The sequence below is a fragment of the Balaenoptera musculus genome, chromosome 19 (genome assembly GCF_009873245.2).
Source record: "Balaenoptera musculus isolate JJ_BM4_2016_0621 chromosome 19, mBalMus1.pri.v3, whole genome shotgun sequence".
NCBI classification, from domain to species: domain Eukaryota; kingdom Metazoa; phylum Chordata; class Mammalia; order Artiodactyla; family Balaenopteridae; genus Balaenoptera; species Balaenoptera musculus.
The window spans coordinates 31,666,353-31,693,104 of record NC_045803.1 but is presented as its reverse complement, the minus strand read 5'-3'; the positions used below and the strand labels follow the sequence as shown (position 1 = coordinate 31,693,104).

Genomic DNA, 26,752 nt, shown 5'->3' with positions numbered 1-26,752 from the left:
ATTCCTCTATCTTTAAAATTAAAAATAAGGAATATATAACCCATCAGCTAAGTAAAATAAATAATCAAACATACACTTTAATACTGTGTTATAACTAATAAGGGGAAGAAAAGGACAGGGGAGAGAGAGGGGCCCGGTGGGGCAGGCGAGGAGAGGGGGGTGAAGCAGCTGAAAGCCAGAGAGGGCTGGAGGGGTAGGAGAGGGGAAGGCAGAGGGAGTGACAGGGGATCACAGGACTGCCCACTGCAGCCTTGTCACTCCAGGCATCTGGAAGTTTACATGCCCTTGGCCCCTAGGTCGGGGGCTCCAGGCCTCTGGGAATGGTCTGTGGTGGTCGGGGACATGCCTTCTGTTTTGAAGACATTGGGATTGCACTCCAGCTTTCAGGAAACACACCCACTCTTACAGTCTCGTGTCCAGGTTTTCAGTGGGAGCCTCTGGGCTTAAACCCCACTATCTTAGGAGGCGTATGCTCCGACACTGATCTGCTCAGCTTCCTCACCAGTGCTTCTCATCTGGGGCCACTTTGCCCCCAGGAGACACTGGCAATGTTTGGAGGCATTTTCGATGGTCCTGACTAGGGTGGTGCTACAGACGTCTAGTGGGGTAGAGGCCAGGGATGCTGCTGACTTCCTACAGACACATTGTACAGTCCTCCATAGCAAAGAATTACCTGACCCAAAATGTCAGTATCGCCAAGATGAAGAAACGCTGGTCTCCACGGTGCTGATGTAGCAGAGGCTAACGCCGAGAAAACAGCGCTCACTAATGGATGCTGGGACATTGTCATTGGCTGTGACGACAGCTAACAAACCAGGGACTTGTCTTCCCATCTCTGCACACCTAGATTGTCCACGGGGCAGGTGCCTGGGTCCCGTGAGTCCCAGGTGGTAGCGACCCAGGCCCCAGCCACTGATGAGCCCCCAGGACACCTTGGTGGGCCAGGGGTGCGAGCCCAAAGGTCAAGTCCACATCTCTCTCTGTACACTCAAGTCACAGACCTCAACCCAGGTCTCCCCCTTAACACACAGCCATTCAGGCCTGGAGAGAGTCCCCCCCTTCCTCTCCCCCTCCCTGCCCACTGCTCGGCCCAAGTCCAGGCCCTTCCCATCCCCCCGCCACCCTCAGGGGCTCCTCAGGGCATCAAATTGTGACCCCCACTTAAATTGTTACCACTTAACTAATTATAATATGAACCCATGGCAAAAAAATTTTTAAACAATACAGAAAGGTATAAAATTGATAGTGAATCCTCCTCCCAGACCTGTTCCCCTCCCACTGTTAACTATCTCCATTTACCTGTCCCAGTGATGTCCAGAAAAACTTGACCCTCCAACTATAAATAGTATTTAACGACCTCCAGCTGTGAAAGCTGAGGGAGTCAGACCTTCCTTCCTTCCTTTGCTCTTCCCCACTTCCACCACCAGTTTTTTGTTAGTTTTACAGGATTATTTTTAGTTCTTCTGGTGGTTACCTTTATAACTTGAAATGAACGACTTGAGTCAGTACTTGTCAACTCCCCCCAGCTGAGCTGAGGAGACCCGCCCTCCTCTCTCTGTCATCTCTGGGACGGGGCTCCGAGGAGGGCAAGGGCGGGACCCACAGGCAGTCAGGTTCAGAAGGACCTTAAACACTTTCTGGTCCAGGGTTGCTTTTCTGTTGTAGTTTCAGCTGCTAAATCTCGTCTTCTGACAAGAGCTGAGGCCCGAAATGTGAAACAGTTCAACGTAGATTTGTTGTGACAGAAAGGAGAGGTCTAATAAGGCTGTCGCCTGGCACAGCTCCGGGGGGCACCACTCACATCCTAGACTGTGTGAGTGTCTCTCCAAGGCCCAGAGCCTCAGTCACCACATGTCCCCTTCCAGCCCCAAGCTGGCCCGTCCTCTCATGTTACCGGCGAGGCTCCAGGGCTCTCGGGGAGACAGGGCACCCAGGTCTCTCTGTGTCATGCGCCGGGGACGGGTGAACACGGCTGGCCCTCCCCTTTCCCTTCTGAATGATGGCTCTGAGACAGGTCCTGGAAACCCAGAAACCTGAGCACATCCCAGCAGGGGCTGTAAAAGGTAGTTCTGTGGTTTGGTAGGATTATTTTTTCCCAGAGCGAGGTCCCCACTAAAGGTCAGCGCTGGCTGGCAAAGCGTCCTCTCCTTCCCTCCTCTCGGGTCTCCCTGCCCCCCCTCCCCATCTGCTCTCCTTAAGCCGCAGAGCCATTATTCCAACGCTCTTCTGGTCAGAGCCTTCCAGAGTGAAATTCCAAGTCCTTACAGTGACCTCAGGGGCCTACGTGCTGTGTCCCCCTCACCTCCGTCACCCCCTCCAGTCTCACTGCTACCTGCTCCTGCCCCGTGTTCAGCCTCCCCACCACCTCCCTCCGCACCACCTTCCGTCCAGCACCTGCAGCCTGGGCTCCTCCTCCACTGAGGGCGTGGCCTCTGTGCCCCCTGGTCCTGCTGCTGGGGCGTGAGGCTCATCCCCTCACCTCCTCAGTCTCCACTCGAATGTCATCCTGCTCGACAAGGCTTCCCCAGCCACCTGATATCAAATAGCTGCCCCCAGCCAGCCTCCCCACTTACTGATAGCCTGATTCTTTCCTCCTGACACTTATCACCTCCTGACATGTTGTACAGCTTACTCATCTGTTATTTACCTCATACACAGACACACACACACAGAGGAACACAGGCTCCGGGGAGGTGGGGCCTGTGCCCCCCCAGCACCCAGGACAGTCGGCAGACAGGACACACAGCAGGTGCACAGTCCACTGTGCTCACCCTACCCCCCCGTGGCCACCTCCCTGTGTGAGGCTCAGCCAGCACTGAGGGACAGAGGGCCAGGTTGTCTGAAGGAGGGTTCCCCAGCTGGGATGGAGGCCAAGACCAGAGGCTCCCAGCCCCGGTCTCCAGCTGGAGACGACAGGAGGAGGCTCGATTTGAAACCAACACAGCTTCTAAGCAGAGGCAGTGGGAGCGTGGGGAGGGGCATGCACAGAGGGTTTGGGAGGATTGGGAAGGGCTGGGAGGGGCCCTCCAGGCTGAAGTCAGAGGCTGCCCAGACGCCCACGGGCCTGGAGAGGAGGCTGCAGCAGCCAGAGCTTTCAGGTCTGCTCTGCTGCCTCAGCCTCTGTCCTTCCACAGGGGAGAGGAGGCCTGGAGGCCAGTTTAAGAGCACGGGCTTTGGAGTCAGGCAGACCCGGGCTCGAGTCCCAGCACTGTCCTCTTTCTAAGAGTGTGGCTCCAAGCTTGCCTTCCCTGAGCCTGGGAACACACCGTCGGCTTCATTTCCTTAGGGAGAATTCTCACAAGGATTTGAGGCAGCCTGGGCTATTGGTTTACCAAGGGACACCCTCCTCGGTGAAGGCATCTACCCTTCCCAGCCCTGTGGACGTCCACAAGCTGGGGAGCCAGTCCCCCAGCGGGTCCCAGGGCAGGTGCCAATAAAGCACAGCCCCTCCACGCGCAGCCTGAGACCCCACGTCGTGCCATGACTCAGGCCCTCAGGGCTGCTTCCCGTGGGCTGTGTGTGGGGCTCTCCCCGCACAGGGATGGGTAGCCCGGCTGGCTCTGTGGGTCATTGAATCTTCCTGCCAGCCTGACCGAGCTCCCTCCTTCCTGGTTTCCTGGATCCCAAGCTGGCTTAGGGTTCAAACCTAAGCCATACCGACCCCTGAAGCCCTTCCCAGTGCGTGGCCCAGGTGGGCGAAGTGCAGAGGCCTGGTCTGTCTACAGAGCAAGTGGTGGTGTGGGAGGGGCTCTGAGGCCAAAGACCTGGGTCCCAGCAAGGCCCCGCCCCTGCCTGGCTGTGTGACCTCTGAGCCTCCCTTCCAGGAGCACCATATGGGGCGATGCGATGGCCCCCTTGATAAACCCTAAGGAGCATGGAAGAGGCAGGCGGAGGTTCCGAGGGCCTCTGGGAAGCCCCATAGGGAACTGTTAAGAGGTGGAATCCCAATCCCTGGCTCACAGCTGGACGAGGCACTCACCTTCATTAGAAAACCTAAGTTTTCTAATCTATGAAATAGTACATTTAACTCAGGAAATTAAGGATGAAACATGATGATGCATATAAAGACTAGAACCTAACTGTTGCCCATTATTATTTTAAGATGAAGAAACGACAAACACTATTATAAACATGTTAGTCTCATTTAAAGATTCAGCCTTGTCAGTGTGCCTGGAACCGTGCGCGTAGCCCTCGGTCTGAGCCAGAGGCTCTGAGCGCATGCGGCCGGGACGTGAGCTTCTCTTCCTCAGCTGCTTCCCCACACCTGGCCCTGGACGGGGTGGTGCCATCATTCCACAGGTCAGGACTGGCTCTCGGGGAAGGCGGTGCCCAGCACCTGGTCTATGGTCCCCTGTGTGTTGCCATCCCCAGCTACCTGGACAGCCTGGATCGGATCGGGGCTGCCGACTACCAGCCCACCGAGCAGGACATCCTCCGAACCAGGGTCAAAACCACTGGCATCGTAGAAACCCACTTCACATTCAAGAACCTCCACTTCAGGTGAGGCCCAGGGAGGCTCCCGAGCCCTGGCGAGGGTGCCAAGAGATGGGCAAAGCCTGCCTCTCGGCCTCCCCTCGTCTGGAGCACCCAGATGTCGCCCTGCCTCAGGGAGCGTTCAAGTTGGGACAGGCAGTTAGAAACGAGAAGGGGCCTGTGTGTGTGCCTCTCTTGCACCAAGTTCGGGGGCTGGGGTGAGTGGGGAGGCTTCCTGGAAGAGGGGTCCTGGAGTGGGGCTCTGAGGAACAGGGAAGATTTAAGAGGACAAAGGAGGGGAGTCCTGTCCTTGGGTGATTTCTGAGGAGGAGGAGGAGGAGGGGGGATCACCTAGGTGGCCCCTTGGAGGCCACCTTGTGAGAGGGGTGGGGAGTAAGGTGGGTGAACCCAAGCGACATGTGTGCAACCCCAGGACCCATGTCATCTCAGAGCTGGAGAGGGTTTGGAGATCAGCTGACCCACTCTCTCCGGGTACACTTGGGGAAACCGAGGCCTGGGAGGAGTAAGGCTGTCCCCCAAGCACAGAACACAGCTCAAGTCCAGGGGTCTGAGCGCCTCAGAACAGGCCCTGCTGGAGGGTTGTGGCACCACCTGGGGCAGCCTCCATGCACTGAGGCCTGGGAGCCGCTGTCCTGCCCCTACCTGCCTCCCATGTGTGGTTTCCAGGTGTCAGGTGGAACAGGAGGAGTGGCCTGTGTAAGGCCGCTTCTTGGCCCCTTGCCCGCCCTGGGAGGGCTGGACTCCAGGACCCCTGGCCAGCCCACGGCCCAGCCCCTGCCCACTCCCACTGAGAGAGAGGGCGCTGAAGTTCTGTCTCTATCTCCGCAGGGCCGCACGAGCCTCACTGGGCACACGGGCCTCTAGGCCTCCCCTGAACCTGGGGAGCGTAGTGATGGGCACTGAGGCCCCACAAGGTGCCTCTTGCCCCCTACTCTCTCCAGTCTCTCCCGCCTCAGCCCTTGGGGGCAGAGGGTGCGGGGCTGGGCTCGGGGCTGCCCGGCCTGCAGAGTCAGAGCATAAGTGCTGTGGAGGGGCCGCAGAGACCATCAGCCTATGCCCAGCATTTCAGATGGGGAAGCAGGATCCAAGGGAGGCGGTGATGGGACGAGTACAAGGCCTGTTTCCTTGTTCCAGGCCCACTCTGGGCTCTGCCTGCGGTTACTCTCCTCTGTCGGGAGGTCAGGGCCCAGCCCACCCCAGCAGCTGTGTGCCAGCAGATCTCCCGGGCCTAGGAGGCAGTGGACCTTCATTCAGGGCGTTAGGTGTGAGGTTGACCTCTTCCTTCCAGGAACCAAGCCGCACCTGCCAGTCTCCCCCCACGGCCCTCCTGCCCCCTGGGGGATGGTGTCTGAGAGGGGGAGAGGGAGGGGAGGCACAGAGCAGAGGCTTTGTCTGCAGACAGACCTGGGTCCCACCCCATTTCTACCACACCAACTCCTGCCAGGACCCTGGGCACTTAACCCCTTGGGGCCTCACTGTCCCTCCACGTAGCAGGTGACGATCCCTGCCCGCCTCCCTCCCTCCTGGGCTGCTCTGGAGTTTTCACAGCCCACAGACGTGAACAGACACGCTCAGAAAGCCAGGGACAGGATGTGCGTGTTACCCTGAGAGGAGGACCTCGCAGAGGCGTTAGTAAAAGTCCTGAGATGCAAGGGCAGGTCTTCGAGTCTCGGTGTGGGAGCACAGCCCAGTCGTGGGGCAGAAGCAGTGATAGACACCCTGCCCCAGGGACGCGGCGGTCGGCCCTCAGCGCCCGGAGCGAGGCTCCTTGGGAGGCTCGTTGCGGGTACAGCCCCCTCCCCCACGCCGCCTACTTGACCAGCGTCCGCACACCGGCCGGGGCCCCACCGCCCACCACGTGCAGCTTCCCTGTCTCCCCTGCAGGCTGTTCGACGTCGGGGGCCAACGATCTGAACGCAAGAAGTGGATTCACTGCTTCGAGGACGTCACGGCCATCATCTTCTGCGTCGCGCTCAGCGGCTATGACCAGGTGCTCCACGAAGACGAGACCACGGTGAGTGGCCCTGGGCCGCCTGGCCTCAGTGGCCCAAGGCAGCTCTCGGGTGGGGCTGGCTGCGGTGGCCGGGGATTGCGTTGTCGGCCGGGCCGTGCCCGGGCTCTCTCTTCTGACTTCGTTGCCGGGCAGACGCCTCGTGATGCCGATGCAGCAAAGGCAGCCACAGGCCGCCCTGCTCAGAGGCTGCATGCAGACTGGTGATCAACGTCTCTGCAGACTCTGGGCCTCAGGCAGTACATGCCTCTTTAATAAATTCAGCAGAGTCACAGAGGCCGTCAGGCCAGAACCAAATTAAGCAAATCCTAAACAAAATCAGGGTGCAGTCGAGCAAGAATGTACGTAAGACAGAAATAGCGGTTCTTAGCCCTCACAGCCCTCCCTGAGCAGTGGACGGGGCTGGCAGCCGGAAGGGCAACGGGACATGGCATGTGGGCGAGTGACAGCAAGGGCGCGGGCCCCTCCCCTGGAGGATGCCAGCCCAGGTTCCCACCTCCCGTCAATGCGTCTTCAGTCTGGGGCCTCAGAGAACTGCCAGGCTGGCTTCAGAGGGGGGCCCTCACCTGGAGAGGGTGCGGCCTTTCTCTGGGCCTGGGCTGGGCCTGGGCCTGGTTTGCTGCTGAATTCAGGCAGCACCCTCTTTGCCTCGGTTACTGTCTGCTGTCAAAGGGGTGTAACCATAGTACCTGCCTGGTGGGGCCTTGGCAATGGAGTGAGAATCCGCGAGAGGTACTTGGAACCGTTTCTGGCACAGCTGCGCCGAGCTGGTGGTTGTATTGTCACCGGGGATTGTGCTGAGTTGGGGGCCCACTGAGCTGCCCGTGGAGAGATGGGCCTGCTGCAGAGCCTCAGAGCAGTGGCCCGGCGCACCACGGGTTCTCCGGAGACAAACACCTGCCGTGGTAGGGCTCCTGGGCTGTGGGGTCACACCTTTGGCGATCATTAGCTCCTGCTGTATGAAGCAGGCACAGAGCCCTGGCACTGAGGGTTTGGGGCTAGGCTCGTCACGGTGGGCCTTGAGTAAGGCCTGTCTTCTCTCTGGGCCTGTCTCCTCGTCAGTCCTGCCTGCTGGTCCCTCGGGACTGCTGCAAACATCTGCTGAGCTTTGGGGTGCAGTGCTGTGGGGAGGAGGAGCCGCCGTCCTGCGGGACTTATGCAGCGATGAGGCTGTGGGAAGATTGGGGCCAGGGCCGCTGGCCGGGTGGGTGATCCGGACTCGCGCCACGTGCTGGCTTGTCCCCCTTGCCCTTTCTCCTTCAGTCCCAGGTACACTCCTGAGTTAGGCATCAGCAAAGCCCCCCAAGCCCTGCCTTGTTCCAGGGCGAGTCTCTGGGGCCCCAGCTGTGCAGCTCTTTCTGGTAACGCCATAATCATTCTCAGTGGCCTCAGCTGGCTGTGGCGTCTAAGATCACCAGACCTGGACCTACTGACCACCCCAAAGCCCCAAAGGTTGGCTCCTGCTGCCCCCACAAGGCACCCGCATGCAGGGACTGCCCCGGCACGTCTCTCACTGGTCCGTTGTTGACTCTCCTTTTGGACCCACTGTTCACGGTCCACTTGGCCACTCACGTGGTCTGAGATCCAGGTGGCTCATCTTTTCTTCCTTCAGCGCCTGGGAGTGGGAAGCAGGGCTGGTGCAGTGAGCAAAAAGCTGATCCTGCTGTGGGTTTCAAATAAACTGAAACACTGGGGTGTCGAGGGCCCCAGGCCTCTCTCCGGGGACCCGCTCAGCTCAATCCCGAGTCCCAGGCCCATCAGCCCTGGGCAGAGGCTCGCACTCACCTCTGGAGCACAAGGCAGAGCAGAGGGACGTCTGGGCGGGTCTGGCAGCCACGGGGTCCCAAGCTCCATGGCCCTCGGGTCTCCAGTAAACACGGACAGGTGCCAAGCCTCACGCTCGGATGGCCTCTCTGGTCTGCTTGCCTAGGCAGCCCTCGCTCCAGAGCAGGGCCCGTCCTGGGGCACCTTCCTTCTCGCCTTCCTGCCTTCACTGTCTCTCTCCCACCTCCCTCCTTCTCCCCCATTTCCCCGCCCTTCTTCACAAGGGCTGGAGCAGAGGACCTTGGGGAAGCAACAGCACGTGGGGCCACAGCCAGGAGCAGGCTGTTCCTGGGGCTCCGTCCACCCAGGAAAGAGCAGCAGCCCCTCCAGGGCACGGCAGTTGGCTTTACCACTTAACAAGAGCCCACAAAGGCGGCTCATTGCCACGGTGACAACAAGAACAGCGCCGTAGAGCTGAGCAAAACGCCTGTGTGTCCAGGGCCAGGCGGCAGCGTTGGGCAGCTGGGGGTCCGGGCGTATGTGGCCCGGGGTCTAGCCCCGCCACCTGCCGCCGGTGAGCGTGGCAGCCGCTCCGCCTGCTCCTCTGTAAAATGAAGCCCCGGGCAGAGCAGCCTCTGGGCGGCTGTGAGGACCAGCAGGCTCGGAGCTGCAAGAGTGCCTGCCCTCAGGACTCTCCGCTCAGCAGACGGCAGCTGTGGGACGGCTCTGTCCAGGCACACGGCTCAAGGACAAGCTATGGGACGAGGACGCCCTGCCCCCGCGAGGCAAGAGCTCCACCCTGCTGACCAGTCCCTGGTCCTCCACCTTCCTCTCCGGTCGGCCCTGCCCCTCCCTCCCAAGCCTGGGGCGAAAATTGGGGCTGCCTGAGAGAAAGGTGTCTGGAGGCTCCTGGAGCTCAGCCAGGACCCCTGGGGCTAGTGGCTGCCCGCCCACCGGCCGGCCACCCTGCCCACTGCGGCCCGGACCCCAGCGGCCCCGGGCCTCACCTGCCACAACCTCTCAGCGCCAGTGCCGTCACCGCCACCTGCAGGGCCTTAACTTGCCAAACCAAGGCCAAAACCATGAGCAGATTCTGAGAGACCCTCCAAGTCGGGCAGGTATGAAGCGCCTCCTTCCAGTTGATACCATCAGCTAAGAGTTGAAAGCAGCAGGTTCCCAGGGCACCGCCGGGTGACTTTGCTGTGAAGCCTGCCCCCCACTCCCGCGTTCCACACTCCTCACCAGCCACTCGGCTTAGGCTGGTCCTCCCCACCCTCGCCTTCCATCTCCAGCCACGCAGTCCACAGTCCCAGGGTGGCCGTGGCCTCCGGAGCCTGCACGGGGGCCTCCGGAGGGACTGGCTTTGACTTCCTGGCCCGAGACCGGTTGAACCAATTTTGTTTTTTGCTTTTTTTTTTCTCTTTCTTTCTCTCATGTTTTTTGCTGGGTTTTTATCTTCCTTTCTGTTTTCATCTGTTTTGCTGGCTTTCATCTTGGGGTTCTTCTGGCCCCTCTGCCGGGAAACCAGCCTCGATAAGCAGCTCACCCAGAGCCGCCCCACGGCCTAGCCAACCCACCCAGCCTCCAACCACACCAAGGCCACAGCAAGATCACTCCCCCGACGCTGTCCCCCTGGTGTCTGCTTCCAACTCTGGATTAATTCGAGGATCTCTTGGTCCTCGGTTAATGTTTCCCAACTGAATGCGTGCACCCTCCCACCCCTGCTGGCGAAACCAAATGAGACCCCGGTAGAGAAATCTGCATGCCCGAGGTCCCGTGTGGACGTGTGGATGGTGGTGCGGCCCCTGCCCCCGCGTGCATGGTGCATGTCCTCTCCACGGGCTAGAGTCCTTCCGGTGACCTCGCTGCCCCGGCCCAGGTCAGCCCTCTTCAGTGGGCGGGCAGCGTTCCCCAGCCTGTGCCCTGCTCCACCCCCCACCTGCGTGTGGAATGCAGCAGGGACCATGTCCTTGTCCTGTGGATCCTCCTGTCTCTGTCCCTGATGGTGCCTTCAGCCGTGTTGGTGGACCTTCCCTTCGCTTGTCCTGCTTTGTCACTGGCCGCGGTGGGTCAGGGCCCCGGGCACCGCCAGCCCTCACTTGCCTCTCCACTCTGTTGCAGAACCGCATGCACGAATCGCTGAAGCTCTTCGACAGCATCTGCAACAACAAGTGGTTCACGGACACGTCCATCATCCTGTTTCTTAACAAGAAGGACATATTCGAAGAGAAGATCAAGAAGTCCCCGCTAACCATCTGCTTTCCTGAGTACACAGGTAGAGACTGCCACTCCCCACGGGGACCGCAGGGGCCACGTAGCCGCTCGGGCCACACCAGCTCCTGAGGGAGCTCAGTCCCCCCTCACCATGCTCTGCGGACACACCAGATTCTGCCCTGGAGAATCCAACACAAAACCGAAGGCGGGTCCCCTCCCTTCCCCCCAAGGTGCTGTTGCGAGGGGGTGGGGCAGCCAGCTGGGGCATCCTGGTCAGGGGAAGCAGGGCTGGAATCCCGGCTCTGCCACTTACGAGCTGTGTGATCTCAGCAACCTCTGGACCTCAGCTTGGCCATCTGTAAATAGAGCTTATCAGTAAAATGGCAATACCAAGATGATGATGGGGTTGAAGATCGGGGCTTCGAGTCAGACAGCCCAAGGTTCGTGCCCCCACTCTGCCACTCACAGCAGGTTACATAACCTCTCGGAGCCTCCGTTTCCACGTCTGTGAGATGGGAACAATCACTGTGATTATCCACCCTCCCTCCCAGAGTTGCCAGAGGACAAAGTGAGCTAAGAAGCATGGAGGGCTTAGCATGGCAGGTGGTGCATAGTAACTGCTCACTAAACATTTGCTATTGCTCTTATGACTGTGATTGTAAAAAGTATCGTGACAGCACCCCCATACGGGTAGTTATACGATTCAAATGGCTTATTGAACGTGAGAGAGCTTCACAAGCAGCAGAGACCAGGGCCTCCCTGCGGAGGTTGCTGAGGATGACGGAGGCCACCTCTGTTAATGTTGCCGTGGGTTTACCTGACTGTGGGTGGGTGGGCAGCCTGGCCAGAGCCCCCATGGAGCAGCAGGGTGCCTGGAATAGCCCACGGGCTCACTGGCTCTTCAGGATGGCCAGGGCCTGGTCAGAGAGGCGAGTGGAAGCAAAAGTGGGCATCCCCAGCCTGATCAGCCCCCCAGCCTGGAGAGCACAAGGGTAGACAGAGAGAGTCCCAACAAGGTGGGCCTGCTAGGTAAGCCTCCGGGCTGAACCCCAGTTCCCCGAGAGTGCACGTGGGGGCCATGGCTTGGAGCCAGACAAGCAGCACGGCTCACTCTGTCTCCCCTTCCTCGAGATCAGGCTGCCTAGCCCGTGGGTCAGGCCCCAGCAGCAGGCAGCCAGAGGTGGGCCGGGCTCAGCACCCCTCACACCCGCCAGTCAGCCTCCTTTTAGCCGTATCTAAATTGGGGGTCTGTGGATCCCGCCCTAGGTGACCTGGGCTGTGGCCCATGGTGCAGCAGAAAGAAGCAAGGTGAGTCAGTCACCAAGGCCGTTTGGTGCTGACGAGGTCCCAGGGACCCTCTCCCTCACCTCCGGCCCAGATTTAGGTAGACCCTCAAGGCCAGGCCTGGTGGCCTGTGCCCATGTGCCGAGGGGCTGGGTCCGTCCCGCCCCCGCAGGCGTGCCACCCCTGGGCTTCCAGCCTGCAAAGCAGCCACCCCAGTGTGGCGCTGTGGCTCTGAAGTCCAGCCCCCCTCCCTCCCTCAGTGGGTTGTGACAGCCCTGCCTGGGCCTGGGCCGGGGTTCCTAGAGCCTGTGGAGGCTTCAGGGCAAAGCCAGGAGTCCTGTTCTGTTCCTCCCTAAACAGCAGCTGCTCTCCTGGAAACGCCTCTCCCTGGGCTCACCAGGGACAGAGTGATGTGGCGGCAAGGAAGGCAGCAAGCCAGACAGTTCTGAATCCCTGGACGGTGAACATGAGAAGGAGGAAGGGGGAAGGAAGGAGGGTGGGGCGATGAGAGGAAGGAGGCCCAGGAGGCTCCCAGGTGCAGCACAGTTTCCACCCACCTTGCCCAGCAACAGCCAAGGGAGGTGGCGTCCCTGCCCACTCCGAGGAGTCACAGCCAGGAGAGGACAGCCTGCAGGGGCTGGCGCAGACTTCTGCACCTGCGTGAGGGCTGGTTCAGATTTCTTTGGGCAGGACCCACAGGAAGAGAGAATGTTTGCATCAGGAGCCCGTACATGCATCTATAAAAAGAAACAGGAGTTCCATGAAACAGTGTTCACCCTTAGCACAGGTGAGGCCCGGTTAGGTTTGCTCTCTCGTTTCCTTCATTGGTTTTAGACTGGATGTGGACCACGGACTTGGTTTCATGACCCACTGTTGATCGAGCTGAGCTGTCGTCAGCTTTCTCCTGCAGGGTTGTCACTGAGAGGCCCTCGGTGTCCGCTCCCCAGCCCGTGGCCTGACCGGCACCCAGGTGGGCCTCGCCTCACCAGCTCCTGACCTGGTCTCTCCCGCAGGCCCCAACACCTTCACGGAAGCCGTGGCTCATATCCAGGCGCAGTATGAGAGCAAGAACAAGTCGGCCCACAAGGAGATCTACACCCACATCACCTGTGCCACTGACACCAACAACATCCAGTTTGTCTTTGACGCCGTGACGGACGTCATCATCGCCAAAAACCTTCGGGGCTGTGGCCTCTACTGAGCCCTGGCCTTGCCACCCAGCTGCCCACCACCCTGCCCAGCCTGCCACCCCACCCCTGCCCTGGAACCAGAGCTCCGCCGCCTCCCAGACCACTCCCTGCCCTGGACAAGGGAGCACCAGCAGCTGGCACTGAGCGGGGAAGAGGAGGCGCCCTCCACGGCCTCCCCCACCCCAGGCACCAGAACACGTGGTAACGGGGCTGGCGGGGGTGCCGAGTGCCCACACCTGCCGAGACAGACGGCTCGCTGGCCTCCGCGCCATCGCTGGGTGTCTCCCCGGGGAGAGGCGTACGGGGGCCAAGCCGCCGTCCGGCCCAGAATGGGCGCGCTCTGCACGCGGTGGTTCACGCTTGAGGTCCCAGGGTCCCCTCCTGTCTTCTGAAGTTGTGCAGGTGGTGGGGCGGCGTGCTGGCCGGAGCAGGGGCAGTGGGAGCCACTGCTCAGCTTTTCTTGGGGTCTCTCTGGTCGAGGGCAGCTCCGTCACCAAAGGCCAGGGTGGGACCAGGCCACCAACCACGTGTGGGTCCGGGGGCTCAGGCCTCGGCAGGTGTCTCCCTCCTCCTCCCCCTGGACCTCAGCCCCGGACGCCAGTCCTTCCTTCTCTGGGCCTCCCTCCCTTCACACCTCTGGGGCTCCCCAGTGCCCTCCTGGGGAACCCCCACCCCAACTCCTCACAGGTCTGGAAATGCTTCTGAGACCGACTTCTTGCAAAGGCACGTGGTAGATGGTCGGCGGGGTTGAGTCCCGTGGTGCCTGGACGGAGGTGGGGAAGAGGCGGTGGGGGAGGGGAGGCCAGGGGAAGTGGCTCTTGCGTTGACTGGGATGGGGGCCTCCCACCTGGTCTTTGCAGGCCCCAGGGTGGCTTATCTACTTCTCCCATCACCCGGGGCTTGGGCGGCCACTCTGGAGTGTGAGCAGACATGCTTTTTCTTCCCAAATTCATGGCGAATCCAACGCAAACCAGCTGGGGCAGCAGGGGGCCAGGGGACTGGAGGTTCTGTAGTTGAGGAGACCCAGGGGAGGTGTGGGCACGGCCCCTGTAGCCAGTGTCCCAGCTTCCTTCTGTCTTGGTGAAGAAATCGGAGAGTTTGTCCACAGCCCTTGGGGTCCCGCCAGCCCCCAGGGGCAGAGGAGGGCAGACGGGCGTGCCCATCATACTGTGTGTGCTGTGAGGGGCGCAGCCTGGCTCACACACACACACACCCCCAGCCCCCTCCCCGGACAGAGAGTCCCGAGACCCCTTGGAGGGGCTTTGCTGTAGAGATCCCTGAGGAGAAAAGGGTGGGGTGACTCCTCCTGGTGACCCAGGCCCTGGCTGACCTTGGACAACGAACACACCTCTTTCTCTCCTGGGCGCCTCCCGTTGGCGGATACCACCAGCCAACACCCCAGGCAGACCCTGTGTGCTTGGATGGCAGCTTTGCCTGGGGAGCCAGATGTGCCCACAGGAGGAGAGGGGCCGCCCCTCAGGGGCCTCTGGCTCCCTCCTCAAGCCCTCTGCTCCTCCAGCACCCGCTCTGGGCTCTGCTCAGTCCCGGGCCAGGCAGGACCCCTGCCCTCCCAGCGCAGCCCCTGACTGCCCCGCAGCCAGGAGCTCTGCGCTTCTTGTTTCCAACAGACCCAGAGCTCTGGGTAGTGCACGGGAGACCCAGGGCACCTTCCCTAGTGCCAAATGCCTGCAGGGGTGGGTGCCGCTGGGGTGAGCCCCATCCCCGCCTGGCTGTCTTGCTGTTGCCGCTGGCCTCATGGGAAATCACCGGGCAGCCAGGCTGTAGGAGCCACCCCGGCAGCCCAGCTCCATTTCGGTTTTGCTTGCCTCGTTGTGTGCTGCGCCTCGTACCGGGTGCTGGGTCGTGGCAGAGGACAGGCCCCTGGAGCCGACAGCCTCAGTGTCCTGCACGGGCAGCCAGGGCCAGTCAGGCCATGTTGCCCGACACTGAAGGCGTAGCAGTTATTTCCTGGCAGCACCACCCTGGGTGTGGGCAGCTGTGCCCCTAACTCTGCCCTGTGACCCCAGACTCAAAAGCAGCTGCTCAGAAGGGTATACTGGCCAAGCCCCACCTCTAAGGCCATTGTCCTGGAGGTGGGGGTCACCTGCTCTCCGGGCCCAGGGCAGCAGCCAGGCTGAGGGCCCCGGGCCGTAGCCCATCCTGTCTGCCGTGTTAGGAGGCTGGGGAGCGGGGTGCTTGGGGCCTTCCTGCCCCTCCGTGCCCCGGGCTGCCTTTTCTCTCTCAGATGCTCTGCCCTGCTCAGCTGCTTATGCTACTCTTGCCCTCTGACCCCGGCCTGCCCAGGGGGTCCTTGGCTGTCTAGTCGAAGCCTCCAAGGAGCAGGTATCCAGGGTGAAATTCCTTCCCTGTCCCCTGCGTCTCCCATCCACTTCGTCACAGGTGGCTCCACCATGGGGAGGAATGACTGAGGGGACAGATGAGTTTTGGCTCCGTCGTGGGTGTGGGTGTGGGGGAGATGTTATGAGTGACCGGAAGTGGGTGATTCTCTTATCCACAGTGGCCCCATGTGTGCCCCAAAGAGGCCATGCTTCAACTCTGCATGCCTCTAGTTTATCAGGGCAAAGGGAAACTGATCTCTAGGAGGGGCGCCTTTACCAGACCCGTGAAACTTATGCCTGCCATCTAGATTCCTGTGGGCAGGTTCTGTGCCCTGCACCAGTTGCCCTCACAAGAGCCAGGTCTTGGCCTTCCCACCAAGAACTGAGAGAGGCCCCCAAGGCTCTCCGGCCTGCCTGGAGGGGGCAGTGCCCGAGGCCCAAGGAAGGGCTCTGTGGAGCCTGTGGACTCTGGCCTGAGGAGGGTGCAGGGTCTGCTCCAGCCCTGAGCAGACAGCGCACCAACAGTTCTGACATTCTGGTTCTGTGGCCCCCTTGCATGGAGCCCTAGATGCCTGGTGCCCTGGCCCTTTCTCTCCTCTCTGGTCCCAGCAGAACCTGAGGACCCATGGCCACATGCTCCTACCATGGGGCGGTGGGCGCAGCCCAGGCAGAAGGCCAGCACCCGATCTGGTGTCAGGAGGCAGCTCTCCTCCCAGTCTCTCCCCCAAGTCCAGCTCCGCCCCACTGATGGGAGCTGGAGGCACCCCTGCCCTCCACAACTGCCCTCCCTACCCAGAGCCCCCATGACCAGGGTCCTTAAACCCCCAACACAGAACACCCAGGAGTCGGCTCACCTAGCTCACCTCTGCCAGGGTGGGTCCTGCAAGGGGAGAGAATATCCCACTGCTTCCACCTAACCCTGTGACAGTCTCTGCCCCCTGGTTGACTCTGCAGGTTCTCCTCTCTGGCCTGCGTCATTCCTGGCTCCTTCCCCTCTTACCTTGGCTTGACCTAGTACACTCTTCAGCCCTCTTGGTGAGTAAATCCACCACAGTCCGGGCCTCAGCCTCTTCCCTCCAGACCAGGTAGTGTCCTGCCCAGCCCCCTTTTTGAGAAGTCTGGTGCACAAGGCCTCTTCGGGCGGCCTCTGTCCTTCCCTGAGCCTTCCGGAAGCCTTTGGGCACAACCTGGCAGTTTTCAGGAACTGAGGCTTGAGGCTCCAGCTCCGTGGCCATCAGAGATTCAGTCTTGGGTGCCAAAAGCCAGCACCCTCCAGACAGCGCCCCCTTGTCAACCCACAAGCCTACAGAGCGGAGGGTCCAGCGGCCCAGAGCAGTGAGACAGGACACAGCATCCAGGCCAGGATCAGGGCCCGGGTGTGAGCTGCTGCCCGCCACCACCCGCCCCCAGCGAGGTGAGTCCTCAGCCCTCTTTCCCAGGAGCCAAGTGGGGCCTTCCTTTGCGGGCTCCAGACAGGCTGCACCCCCAACCAGATGAAGGCCCCCATCAAGGGAGGGCCTGCTCAGGGCAGAAACAGAAAGAAGGCCCATCCAGGCCCAGGGTGCCCAGAGCACCAGCGTGAACCCACAGCCCATCCCCGGCAGAGACAGCCACTCGGAGGCACCACCCCTCCTGTGGCCCATCTTTTCCTCCCCCGCCCCCCGGCCCCGTCCCCGTCCCTGCGGCCTCCCTGAGCAGCCGGGCCCTTCACCTCCTGGTCCTCTCTGTCTTAGTCCCTGCGTCCTCTGTGCCCATGCCTCCTCCCCTCCCCGTCCCCGGCAGAGGTGGGCTTGGGCGCCCCTCTCCTTCCTTAGCAAACCCCTCTTAGGTGCCGTGGTCCCACTTCCCAACCCCAGCGCCACCCACCCCATATTAACTGTAATTTTGTAAGAAGAGTGACTCGTTGGTTTAATAAATCTCTAGTCATTGTAATTTATTGGCTGCCGTAATGTATTTATTAGTCACCCACCATTAATAAAAAGTGCCAGCTTTTTCTAGCATGAGTGTGGTGTGTTGCGTCAGTGCCCAAGTTGCTTCCACCGGCGCCCCCTGCACGACGTGTCCTGGGGCCGGACCGCGGGCCGCCTGGCAGAGGGGCACAGCGTGCTGGGGCAGGATTCCAGGTGACCGGGATTGTCGTGAGGGCAGAAGCTGGTCTGTCCCGTCCCGCGTGCTTGGTGCCGGCCATGCCCCTGCTCCGGTGGCGGCAGCGAGGCCACTGGCCACGCTCTACTGGAGACTGGGAGAGACAGGGAGGTGACGACCCCAGGGGTGGGTGCTGTCGCCTGGCTGTGTTCCCTGGCTCCCTTCTCTTTTCTCACATGCTGACATCTCCTCTTGTGAATGTGTTCTCGCATCCGTGTTCTCCGGGGAAGCTTGGAAGGACACGCTGGGCTCTTGGCTCCTTGGTGATGGGTTCCAGTGTGTTTGGAGGGATGGCAGTGAGGCCTGTGGGGTGTGGAGGGGTTCTCGGTGCCGGCGCCTCCCCTCCCTGCAGTGGCTCCCCTCCCTACATCTCCAGGCTCGGCCCCTCCTTCCAGGCTCACTCCAATGCCCTCCCCACGGGACCAGGTCTGACTGGGGAGCGTCGCTGCCTCCCCGGCCCCTCCCCTGCTCTGTGCCGCTCGCTCGCTTGCTCGGAACCGGGACTTTTTCACGTGTGTGCATTTTCTCTCCCCAACTAGACTGTGAGCTCTCGGAGAGCAGGAGACTGTGCCGGTCGTTCCTACAGCCCCGTAGCTGCCCCACGGAGGGCCTTGCACACAGATCCAGCTGGTATTGGTGGGAAGAGTGCCCGCTCTGCAGCCCTGGGGCGTGGAGGGGCCGAGCCTTAGCCGAGTGGAACTCTGGAGCCCAGGCAGCTGGCCTGGATTTTTCCTTCGGACCTAAGCTTGGCGGCCTCCAGACCTTCAGCTCAGCGAACATGCCAAATGGGCACAGTCCGCACTCTAAGCTCGGATCTCCCTGGTGGCCCCTTCTGGTCCTGGGAGTGCCCTGGGCATATGTCCCCACCGTGTCCCCCAACGTCTAGATCAAGTCGAGATAGTTGGGCAGTGAGTTGGGATCTTGCCTCTGGCTGAGGCCTTCCAGCTGTTGGTTGAGCAGCGATAGGAAGAGGTGGTGTCGTGTGGTGGTGGGGCTTTTCCTATTGAATCCTTGGCTCTCCTCTGCTCCCTGGTGGCTCGGGGACCCTGGGCGTTCCCAGCCCCCACCCCCCTGCGTGTGGATCCACCTGGCCTCCCAGGAAACCTCCGCCTGCCCTTTTCTGAACAGCCTCCATTGAGACGGCACCGGGCAGAAGTGTCTCATGCCTCCCTGAGTGTGACTATGCAGTGACTGACCGGCAGAAATTGCGGGGACTGAGAATGAAATTGACTGGTTGAGGCTAGGAGGGTAATAAGATCACAGGAGTTTGCTGAACATGTGCGGCAGAGTGAGAGGACGATGCCATTTACTACAGATCCCAGAGGGTGTCGTAAATCCGTGCGGTTGTCTAGGGGCTCCTGAGGGGCAGCTGAGAACCTAGACTGCCCCCTCCACCAACTGGCCTTGACCATAAGGACAAGGGTTTGGCACCAATACCCTTTCCAGGTCACCAGTATGACTACACAGTCATGGAAGAGATGACAGAAGGCGCGCGGAGCTGGCCATGACTCTCTGATCATTTATTCTAAAGCCCACAGGCTCCTCACTCTGGCTGGAGAGACGAATTGCATTGCAGAGCCAGGCACAGGTCTCTGCTCTTCCCCATCCCAGCCATGTCACCTCTCATTGTCCCCTAAGGATCGATGAGGTTAAATGACAAGGCAGGGGAAGAGCTGGCAGAGTGGGGCTTGGTGATGGGTGATGGTCACTTCATCTTCTTCCCGCTCCCACTCAGCTGGAGGGAGATGTCGGAAACCAGTTTACTCTGCGCCACTGCTTGCTCGTCCGTCTCAGTGATTAACGCCCAGTGATGCCCACACCAGTGCTCTGCTCTCTCCTATGATTTGCTTCAGTCTTCTTACTTCAGAGGGAGGGTGTAGCCTGGAATTACTCCTGAACTTGAGCTGCAGACCCATGGAGATAGGTTTGGGGCAGACAAGTTTCCAGGGCTAGGACGGGGTTCTTGGGGGAAATGAACGGCTCTCCCTTCCCCCAGAGAGCTATATCACGAGGGAGCCACCTTCCTGTGCAGAAATGGGTTTGTACACAGAGAACAAACTGCCAAGAAACAGACTGCCCAAGTTCATGTGCCTGGCATCCCACAGTAGGATAAGTCTGTCCTTGCCCCGGACAGAGGGCTGTCCCCTGGGATCCTGCTTGATTTGGAGTGCCCATTGTGTTCACTCATTTGCTAAATGAACTCCTGTGCGCAAAGCAGTTCTCCACGTCTGCGGTGCTTAAAGCTCCTCGCGTGACCAGACGTGGTTGAGTTTGACCCAGCCCGAGGGGGTACGGCCAGAGCCCCAGGCACTCCTGCAGGCAGCCTGGGCAGGAGCGTCTCCGCAGGTGGCAGCCCCTGAGGATGCCTGCAGGAGCCTGGCGTGACTTACCCTCAGGAAGGGCCTACAGGCCCTCACCACTCCCAGAGGACACCCCGACCCACAGGTTAGGCCCAACAGGACAGGTCTGGACAGGAAGGGCCAAAGCCCGGCTCTCAGGCTCCCGTCCAGCAATCCCCACCCCCGCCAACGCACGCGCACGCACGCACGCGCACGCACACGCACGCACACGGAGACCTTCCCGTGGCTGGAGACTGCAGACGGGAGAGCTCAGTCACCCCGTCCTCAGCCTCACCCAGGGAGCACGGGTTGGTTCCCAGTCCAGTCTCTGCTACCGGCCCTGAGACAGGGGTGTAGGTTGCTCTGAACACTGGAAATGCGAAGCTCCATGCTGTGCGAGAACGTTCTGTCAGCCTTCCGAGGAGCTGAGGAGCCGTGGGGGCCCAGGAGCCCTGCCTGAGCTGCCGAGTAGCCCAGTTCTTCCCTCTCAAGCCTAACTTCCGTCTTCTCTTTCCCTGTCTCCGTGTCTGTCCCTCTCGCTGTCTGTCTGGCTCTCTCCCTCCCCGCCTGGGGCTGCAGAACCGCATGCACGAGTCTCTCATGCTCTTCGACTCCATCTGTAACAACAAGTTCTTCATCGATACCTCCATCATTCTCTTCCTCAACAAGAAAGATCTCTTTGGTGAGAAGATCAAGAAGTCACCTCTGACCATCTGCTTTCCTGAGTACACAGGTAGGTGTCGCGCGGACCTGCCAGGGACCTGTGTCTCCCCTGCGGGCACGGGCACCCCTGCAGGCATCTGGCAGAGGGTAGAGGAAGAGGCGAGGGGGTGACCAGGTCTGGCCCCTCCCAGGGCGCTGCCCTGGGCGTGGTGGGAAATGGACCCTCGTGACGCGTGTGTGTTGTGAGCAGGCGACTCCGGAGAGACGTGGCAGGATCAGAAGGCAGGACAGGCCCACAGCTTCCCCCTCTCCTTCCGTCCTGGTCCCCTGCCTCCCCGGTCTCTCCCCCTTCAACCCCTGCCCGGGCCGCCTCAGCCCCGCCTGCTTTCCGTGCTCGTGCTTCGGTAGCCCTGCCCCACGCCGTTGGGCCTGCTCTCCCCACCTCCACCCCCATCCCGCCTGCTCTTTCCCGCTCTTCTCTGCCCCTGCGCTTTTCCCCCAGTCAAACCACCCCTACTTCCTGCAGGCCTTCTCCATCTCCACTTGCCTCTCTTCCGCCTTCTCCGGGGCTTTTCCTCTCCTTCTGGCTCCAGGGGAGTGTGTCCCACCCCCCCAGAGGAAGCTGCCTCTGGCAGCTGACAGAGGCTGGCTGTGTAGGGTGGCCCAGCTCTGGGCTGCTGCTGAAGGCTAGGGCAGCGCTGACGGGCGGCCGGAGCCCAGCCTTTGTCGCTCTGGGGACTGGGAAGCTTCTAGAGGCCCCTGGGGCATGGCAGTAGAGAATGTATCACAGGTGGGCTCAGTCAGGAACCCACTCCCTGACAGCCCCAGCGAAAGATCAGGGCTTAGGCTTGAGCTCCCAGGGCGACATGGGTCCCCAAACCCAGCCAGATTCCAGAAGAGATGGACGCTGGCCCCTCCGCCCTCCTCCACTCCTGGGTGGGGGGAGTCTGCCCTCACACTTGGGTGTGGAGGGCGCATTGGCTTGTTCTGAGCGCAGCCTGTCTCCACTGTGTGAATCTGCCAGCTTCCTGCCCTCCCCAGGGTGCAGAGAGGGCGACAGGGCAGGCTCTCGGGGCTGACAGGTGTCAGGAGCACGGTGCAGGCAGGCAGGCTAAAGCAGCTTCTGGACCCAGACTCTGCAACTTTGGACAAGTTAATCGCCTGTGCCTTGTTTGTCATCTGGGCACCGCAGCAGATAATGATGCCCACCGCTTGCGGGGCTGGGGGTGGGGGAATGAACGGAGAGAACTGTGCCTGGTGCCAGGTCTGCACCATAGCTGCCATCACTGCCCTAGTACCATCCAGAGAATGGAAACCAAGCAAGGGGGATTGGCCGTGGAGGAGGTGCCCTCTGCAGGGTGGGGCGGAGCAAGTCCAGGTGGGCACGGGACAGGCCGGGGAGGGCCCTGCCTGTGGGTGGAGCCGGGCTGTAGCCCCTCTTGGCAGCCACCCCTCCCAGCCTCAGCAGAGGCCCTTCAGGACCAATTCGGGTCTTTAGATAAAGTTGCGGTGACCGGATGGGGCGCAAAGTCTGCAAGCTCCAGCAGGCCCTCTCAGGCCAGTGCCACCTCAGGGGGCCGGCCTGAGCCTAGGGCTCTTCCTTGTCCCCAGGGACCTGGCCCCACTGGAGCCCGATTTGGGACGTGGCCCAAGGAGCGGTCAGTCTCACTGTCGTGTTGTATGGCGCGCTGGATGCACCCAGGGAAAGTCGGTCTGAATTTGGGAAACATTTGAGTTCTTCAGGGCCTCCAGAGGGATCCAGTTTGAGTTCAGAGAACATGATGGATGACAAATGGTCACCAGTGAGGTGGCCCCTGGGCGTACCTAGGCCTGTGGGGACAAAACAGGCTGGAGGGGCTGGGGCGTACAGGTGGCTGTCTGGACATCCACGGGGAGCTCTGCGGGACCGCCAGGCTGTGTAAGGGCGCGGACTGAGCAGACACTGAGACGGCGGGAACTGGACGTCCCCAGAGTTACTCTTGGGCACTTTTCACCTCCGTGGGTGCCGTCGTGGCATCCTCTGGGCAAGAAGCTCCTTGATGGAGTCCACTGTGGGGTTGTGTCTAGTCTGCGAGCTGCCACTAACTTGATGGCTTCACTGTGTTGGTGGCCAGCCAACGGTGGCGTGGAGGAGGCTCTGCCCCGTGGGCTGTCACAGCTGCTCTCCGCCCTGTCCCCACCCACCCCGTAGCCCTGACCCCTCACACTTGCTTATCTGGCTGCAGACGCCTTCCAGCACCCAAGCCCCAGCCCCCCTGTGGCTCACACCCAGCCGTTGGAGGATGGCGCAGGCAGGGGGGGGGGGGGGGGAGGGAGCATGGCCCACACCCTCAGCATAAGACCGTGTCATTTCCATGCCGGCCAGATCCCAGGGGCACTGCAGAAAATGGGGCGCCTAACTTGGATGGGCTTTTAGGCAATTCTGTGTTGGTCCACGTTTTATGATAATTGAAAACTACAGGATAGAGCCACAGGGTTTGGGTTGCAGCTGGTGGGCAAACTGTCCTTACATCATGCACAGATACCCCCACCAGACCCCGGCCAGGATCGAGGGAACACTCAAGGAATTGCGGTGGGCAGCGGGGCTTCAGTTGGCATTACAACACTGCCAGCCCCTTAAACGGCCCACCTGGGGGTTCCCAGTGCCCCCTGTCCTGGCCACTCACCCAAGAACGGGGACGGCTTAGAGACAGCCCCAGCCCTTCTCATTAAGAGTAAGCATCCAGGAAGGAGTGTAGGCACGGCGCCCCCTGCACACCCAGGGCCACCACCCCACCGGGAACTCGTGCATCAGAAGCAGTAGGACCGGTTTAGACCAGGGGTGAGTGTTGTGAATGGCGGACTGGCCAGCCTCAGTCACTGTGCTCATCTAGAAAGCAAAAGGGACAGCCTGTGGCCGCTGTCCACCCAGGGCTCCCGGGGGGACCCTGTGTGAACACAGAAGGAAAGACCTGGGAAAGTCAGAAGCCAGGCCAGGGCTCAGCCGCATGTGGTTTTCAGTGTAAGATGCGACTCCACCTTGGAGAAGGGCCCCAGGCAGCCTCCCGGAGAAGGTCACGGCCCACATCTTCAGCCCACTCACCCGCCTCTCACCAGGGCCTCCTCCCCACCCCACCCCACCCCCGTTCTGCTCTGTTTCGTTACAGGCCCCAACACCTATGAAGATGCCGCCGCCTACATCCAAGCACAATTTGAAAGCAAAAACCGCTCACCCAACAAAGAAATTTATTGTCACATGACTTGTGCCACAGACACGAATAATATCCAGGTGGTATTCGACGCCGTCACTGACATCATCATTGCCAACAACCTCCGGGGCTGCGGCTTGTACTGACCTCTTGTCCTGTATAGCAACCTATTTGGTAATGATTGATTCCAGCATTCACAGAAAAGCTTGCACACATACACACACACACCCCACTAACAAACAAACAAATGCAAGTTGGTAAATAAACTTTAAAAAGGCATAACAAACCTTATATATAGACAGACAAATATATAAAGGTTTTTTTAGTTTGTACTAGAAGGAGCTTCAGACAGAACAGACCAACATTCCATTGATCATCAAGGTTTTCCTGGGACAGCACCCGAGCATGCACTTATGTGCATGCGCGCGCACACACACACACACACACACACACACACACACACACGTCACGGTGGCAGTCCTGATTTGGGAGTCCATCCTTTTAAGAACAGCCACGTGATTTTACACTTGCTGAGACCCATTTCTGTGAGCAGGGAGAGGGCAAGGAAAGGCCTAGCCTTAGTCCAGCCTTTTCCTCTGCTTCCACCCGCTGAGGCTGTGTGCTGTCAGTTCTGTCCTGCTCTTGTGCAAATTCCAAAACCCTTTAAAAAATGGCCAACACCCCAAATGTCTCCCTGCCCTATACTCCCAACAGAAAAATTAAGGATGCTTCTCTTTTGGGTGGTAGAGGTGGTTAATTTCAAGAATTTAGAAGAATCATTGCTCCGACCAATCCACTGTCTGTCTCCTGAGTTTTCTTTATTCATGTTAACAAGGCAAGAGTCAGAGAAAAGGGAGACTCCGGCTGCTTTCTGCAAGCAGCTGAGGGGAGGGGCCGGGCAAAACACAAGGTCACAGTGCAGAGCTGAAGCTGCTCTTCCCCTCCAAGAGGGCGGGAAAAAGAAGGGGAGTGATGTGGAGAAGGGGCGGGAGTGGCGGAGGGGAGGGCAGATCTGCAGACCTGGCTGGGTCAGGGTCCTGAGGGGTGAGGCCTCCCAGGAGGCCTGGGCTAGGCTTCCCCTGGATTCCTGATCCCCCTGCGATGCTGCACCATCTTGCCCTACCTCAACATTATTAAACATGTTGGAGGGTTTGTTGGTTGGTTGGTTGGTTGGTGTTTTAAATCAAGGAAAATGGTCAGACTGGACCCCTTATCTCTCTCTCTACAGACTGCTTCACGGATTCTTTGCTGTTGACGTTGATCTCCTGGTAGCATGACCTTTTGGCCTTTGTAAGACACACAGCCTTTCTGTATTAAGCCCCTGTCTAACCTACAACCCAGAGTGACTGACGGCTGTGTATTTCTGTAGAATGCTGTAGAATCCGGTTTTAGTTGAGTCTTTACATCTAGAATTTGAAAGGAAAAGAAGAACATTTCCCATGTGCTTTGTAGCTTAAAAAAAAAAAAAAAGAAAAAGGAAAAAAAAAAAGGATAAAGGAAAACTCAGCATCTCATCCATCTTTTTTTCTTTTTGAAATGAACATCCACAGCTGCACCCGTGCCCACCCCATCCCACCTGCAGAGGTGCCGCCTGTCCGCACCCGGGGCGCTGGTTCCCGGGAGTGTGCTCAGGCCACGCTTTCCAGACGCGGCCTCACCGTCCACAGCCCTCCCCCCCCCCCCCACCCAGCCCAGGCCCGAGCCACTCCACCCACACGCTCACTCCAGGTTTGCATAGAAAAAGCACAGCTCTCACGGGCCAGTAGCTGCCCCAGAAGAATACGGAACATATATATATAAATAGAGCCCTATAGGAAACAATTTCCCCCCAGCTCCCTTTCTACAGAGTACCTTTATCATTTTTTTTTTTAGTTTTAGATTTTGTTTTTATTTTTGTCCTGATGAGCACTATGTATTACATACCAGATCAGCTTTCATAGTCTTTGGGAACCGGGTTGTGGTTTTTCCCGCTGACATTTTGCTTCTCCGTCTCTCAGATGGATGCTCCCTTTGTGTGTGTGCGCCCCTCCACCTTTTCCTTTGTTTCAGTGACCTGTGTTCACTCTTTCTCATGTGGGGATGTTTGTGCTGCAAATAAAAACAAAAATTTTTAAATACCACAAGATGGAAAAAAAACAAAAAAAATTTTAAAAAAAAGATGGAATGCAATGTTTACAAGAAAGCCACAGTTCTCATGATCAGTCCAATGTCATTTCTACTTTGACTAGTATCCAAACTCCTTCACGGTTTCACTTTTAAGACTTAATATTTGCTGAAGACCAGTCACAGCCATTTCAGATAAAGAGGCAAAAAGACAAAACAAAAAATTTAAAATGCAGAAAAAAAAAACTTGGAAAAAAAAAGCCCACGGGTCTTTCTAAGCCTTTCTATTCCCAATCAGTGAGGTTTCTGTGATATCTTACACACTGCCAGTCTACTTCTCTGACTAATGGAAAATTCATGTGTAGCTCAATAAAGAGAATGTTTGTCTGTATTCCTGAGTCTCACCCTCGGGCTTCATTCTGACAGGAAAGGGAAGGAGGGATTTGACTGGGCCACAGACGCTGGGAGGCTGGTGGGTAGGGCTGTAGGTGCTGGATAAGGATCCCCCCCTCCCCCGCCCCCGCCATCAAGGGGAGCCAGCTGAGCGCAGCTACCTGGGGACAGGGCCAGCAGAGGAATGGGTCACTCGGGCCTGCAGGTGCCCTCTCCCTCCCAGCTCCGGCATCTCCTCATGTTCAGCTGGTTTGGTTTTCGAGGGTAGGATGGAATGGAGCGTTGGAAAGGGGGGCGGGGAGGGCAGGTAATCCCAAATCTCCTGCTAATACGGGATCCTGTACCCAGTCGCTCCACCGCAGCAGAATGGGTGGTCCCAAGAATGAGGCCAAATTGCCCCAGCCCTCTGTACCCAAGGGGTCACATGCACTCACTTGGACATCTTTAAAAGCCTCTCCTGTTGCACTTGAATGCCAGAAGTCCCCGGCAGGCCAAACACACACGGAGCAGCTGAGCACAGCCTGGTGTACGGAATCTGGTTCTCAGTTCCTCCAAGTGGCAGGTCTCACTACCTCTCCACTGGGTTGCCAGGTTTCTACTGCAGTTAGTTGCAGATCAGTTGAGA

The 26,752-nt window shown here is 59.4% G+C and overlaps 1 protein-coding gene across 2 annotated transcripts in view; it reads left to right on the top strand.

The window, feature by feature from the left end:
• Positions 1-26,125, top strand: part of GNAO1 (G protein subunit alpha o1) — a 170,244-nt gene extending 144,119 nt beyond the window's left edge. Inside the window, exons 5-9 of one of the 2 annotated variants that reach the window (XM_036833356.1) lie at positions 4,372-4,500; positions 6,379-6,508; positions 20,360-20,513; positions 23,590-23,805; positions 24,860-26,125. In XM_036833356.1, the coding sequence (XP_036689251.1) occupies positions 4,372-4,500; positions 6,379-6,508; positions 20,360-20,513; positions 23,590-23,777 (601 nt within the window). In that variant the 3' untranslated portion in view covers positions 23,778-23,805; positions 24,860-26,125. Of the gene's footprint in view, positions 1-4,371; positions 4,501-6,378; positions 6,509-10,390; positions 10,545-12,780; positions 17,302-20,359; positions 20,514-23,589; positions 23,806-24,859 lie in introns of those variants that run through there. The other variant, XM_036833357.1, reaches the window with a different exon arrangement.
• Positions 26,126-26,752: the final 627 nt, after the last annotated feature.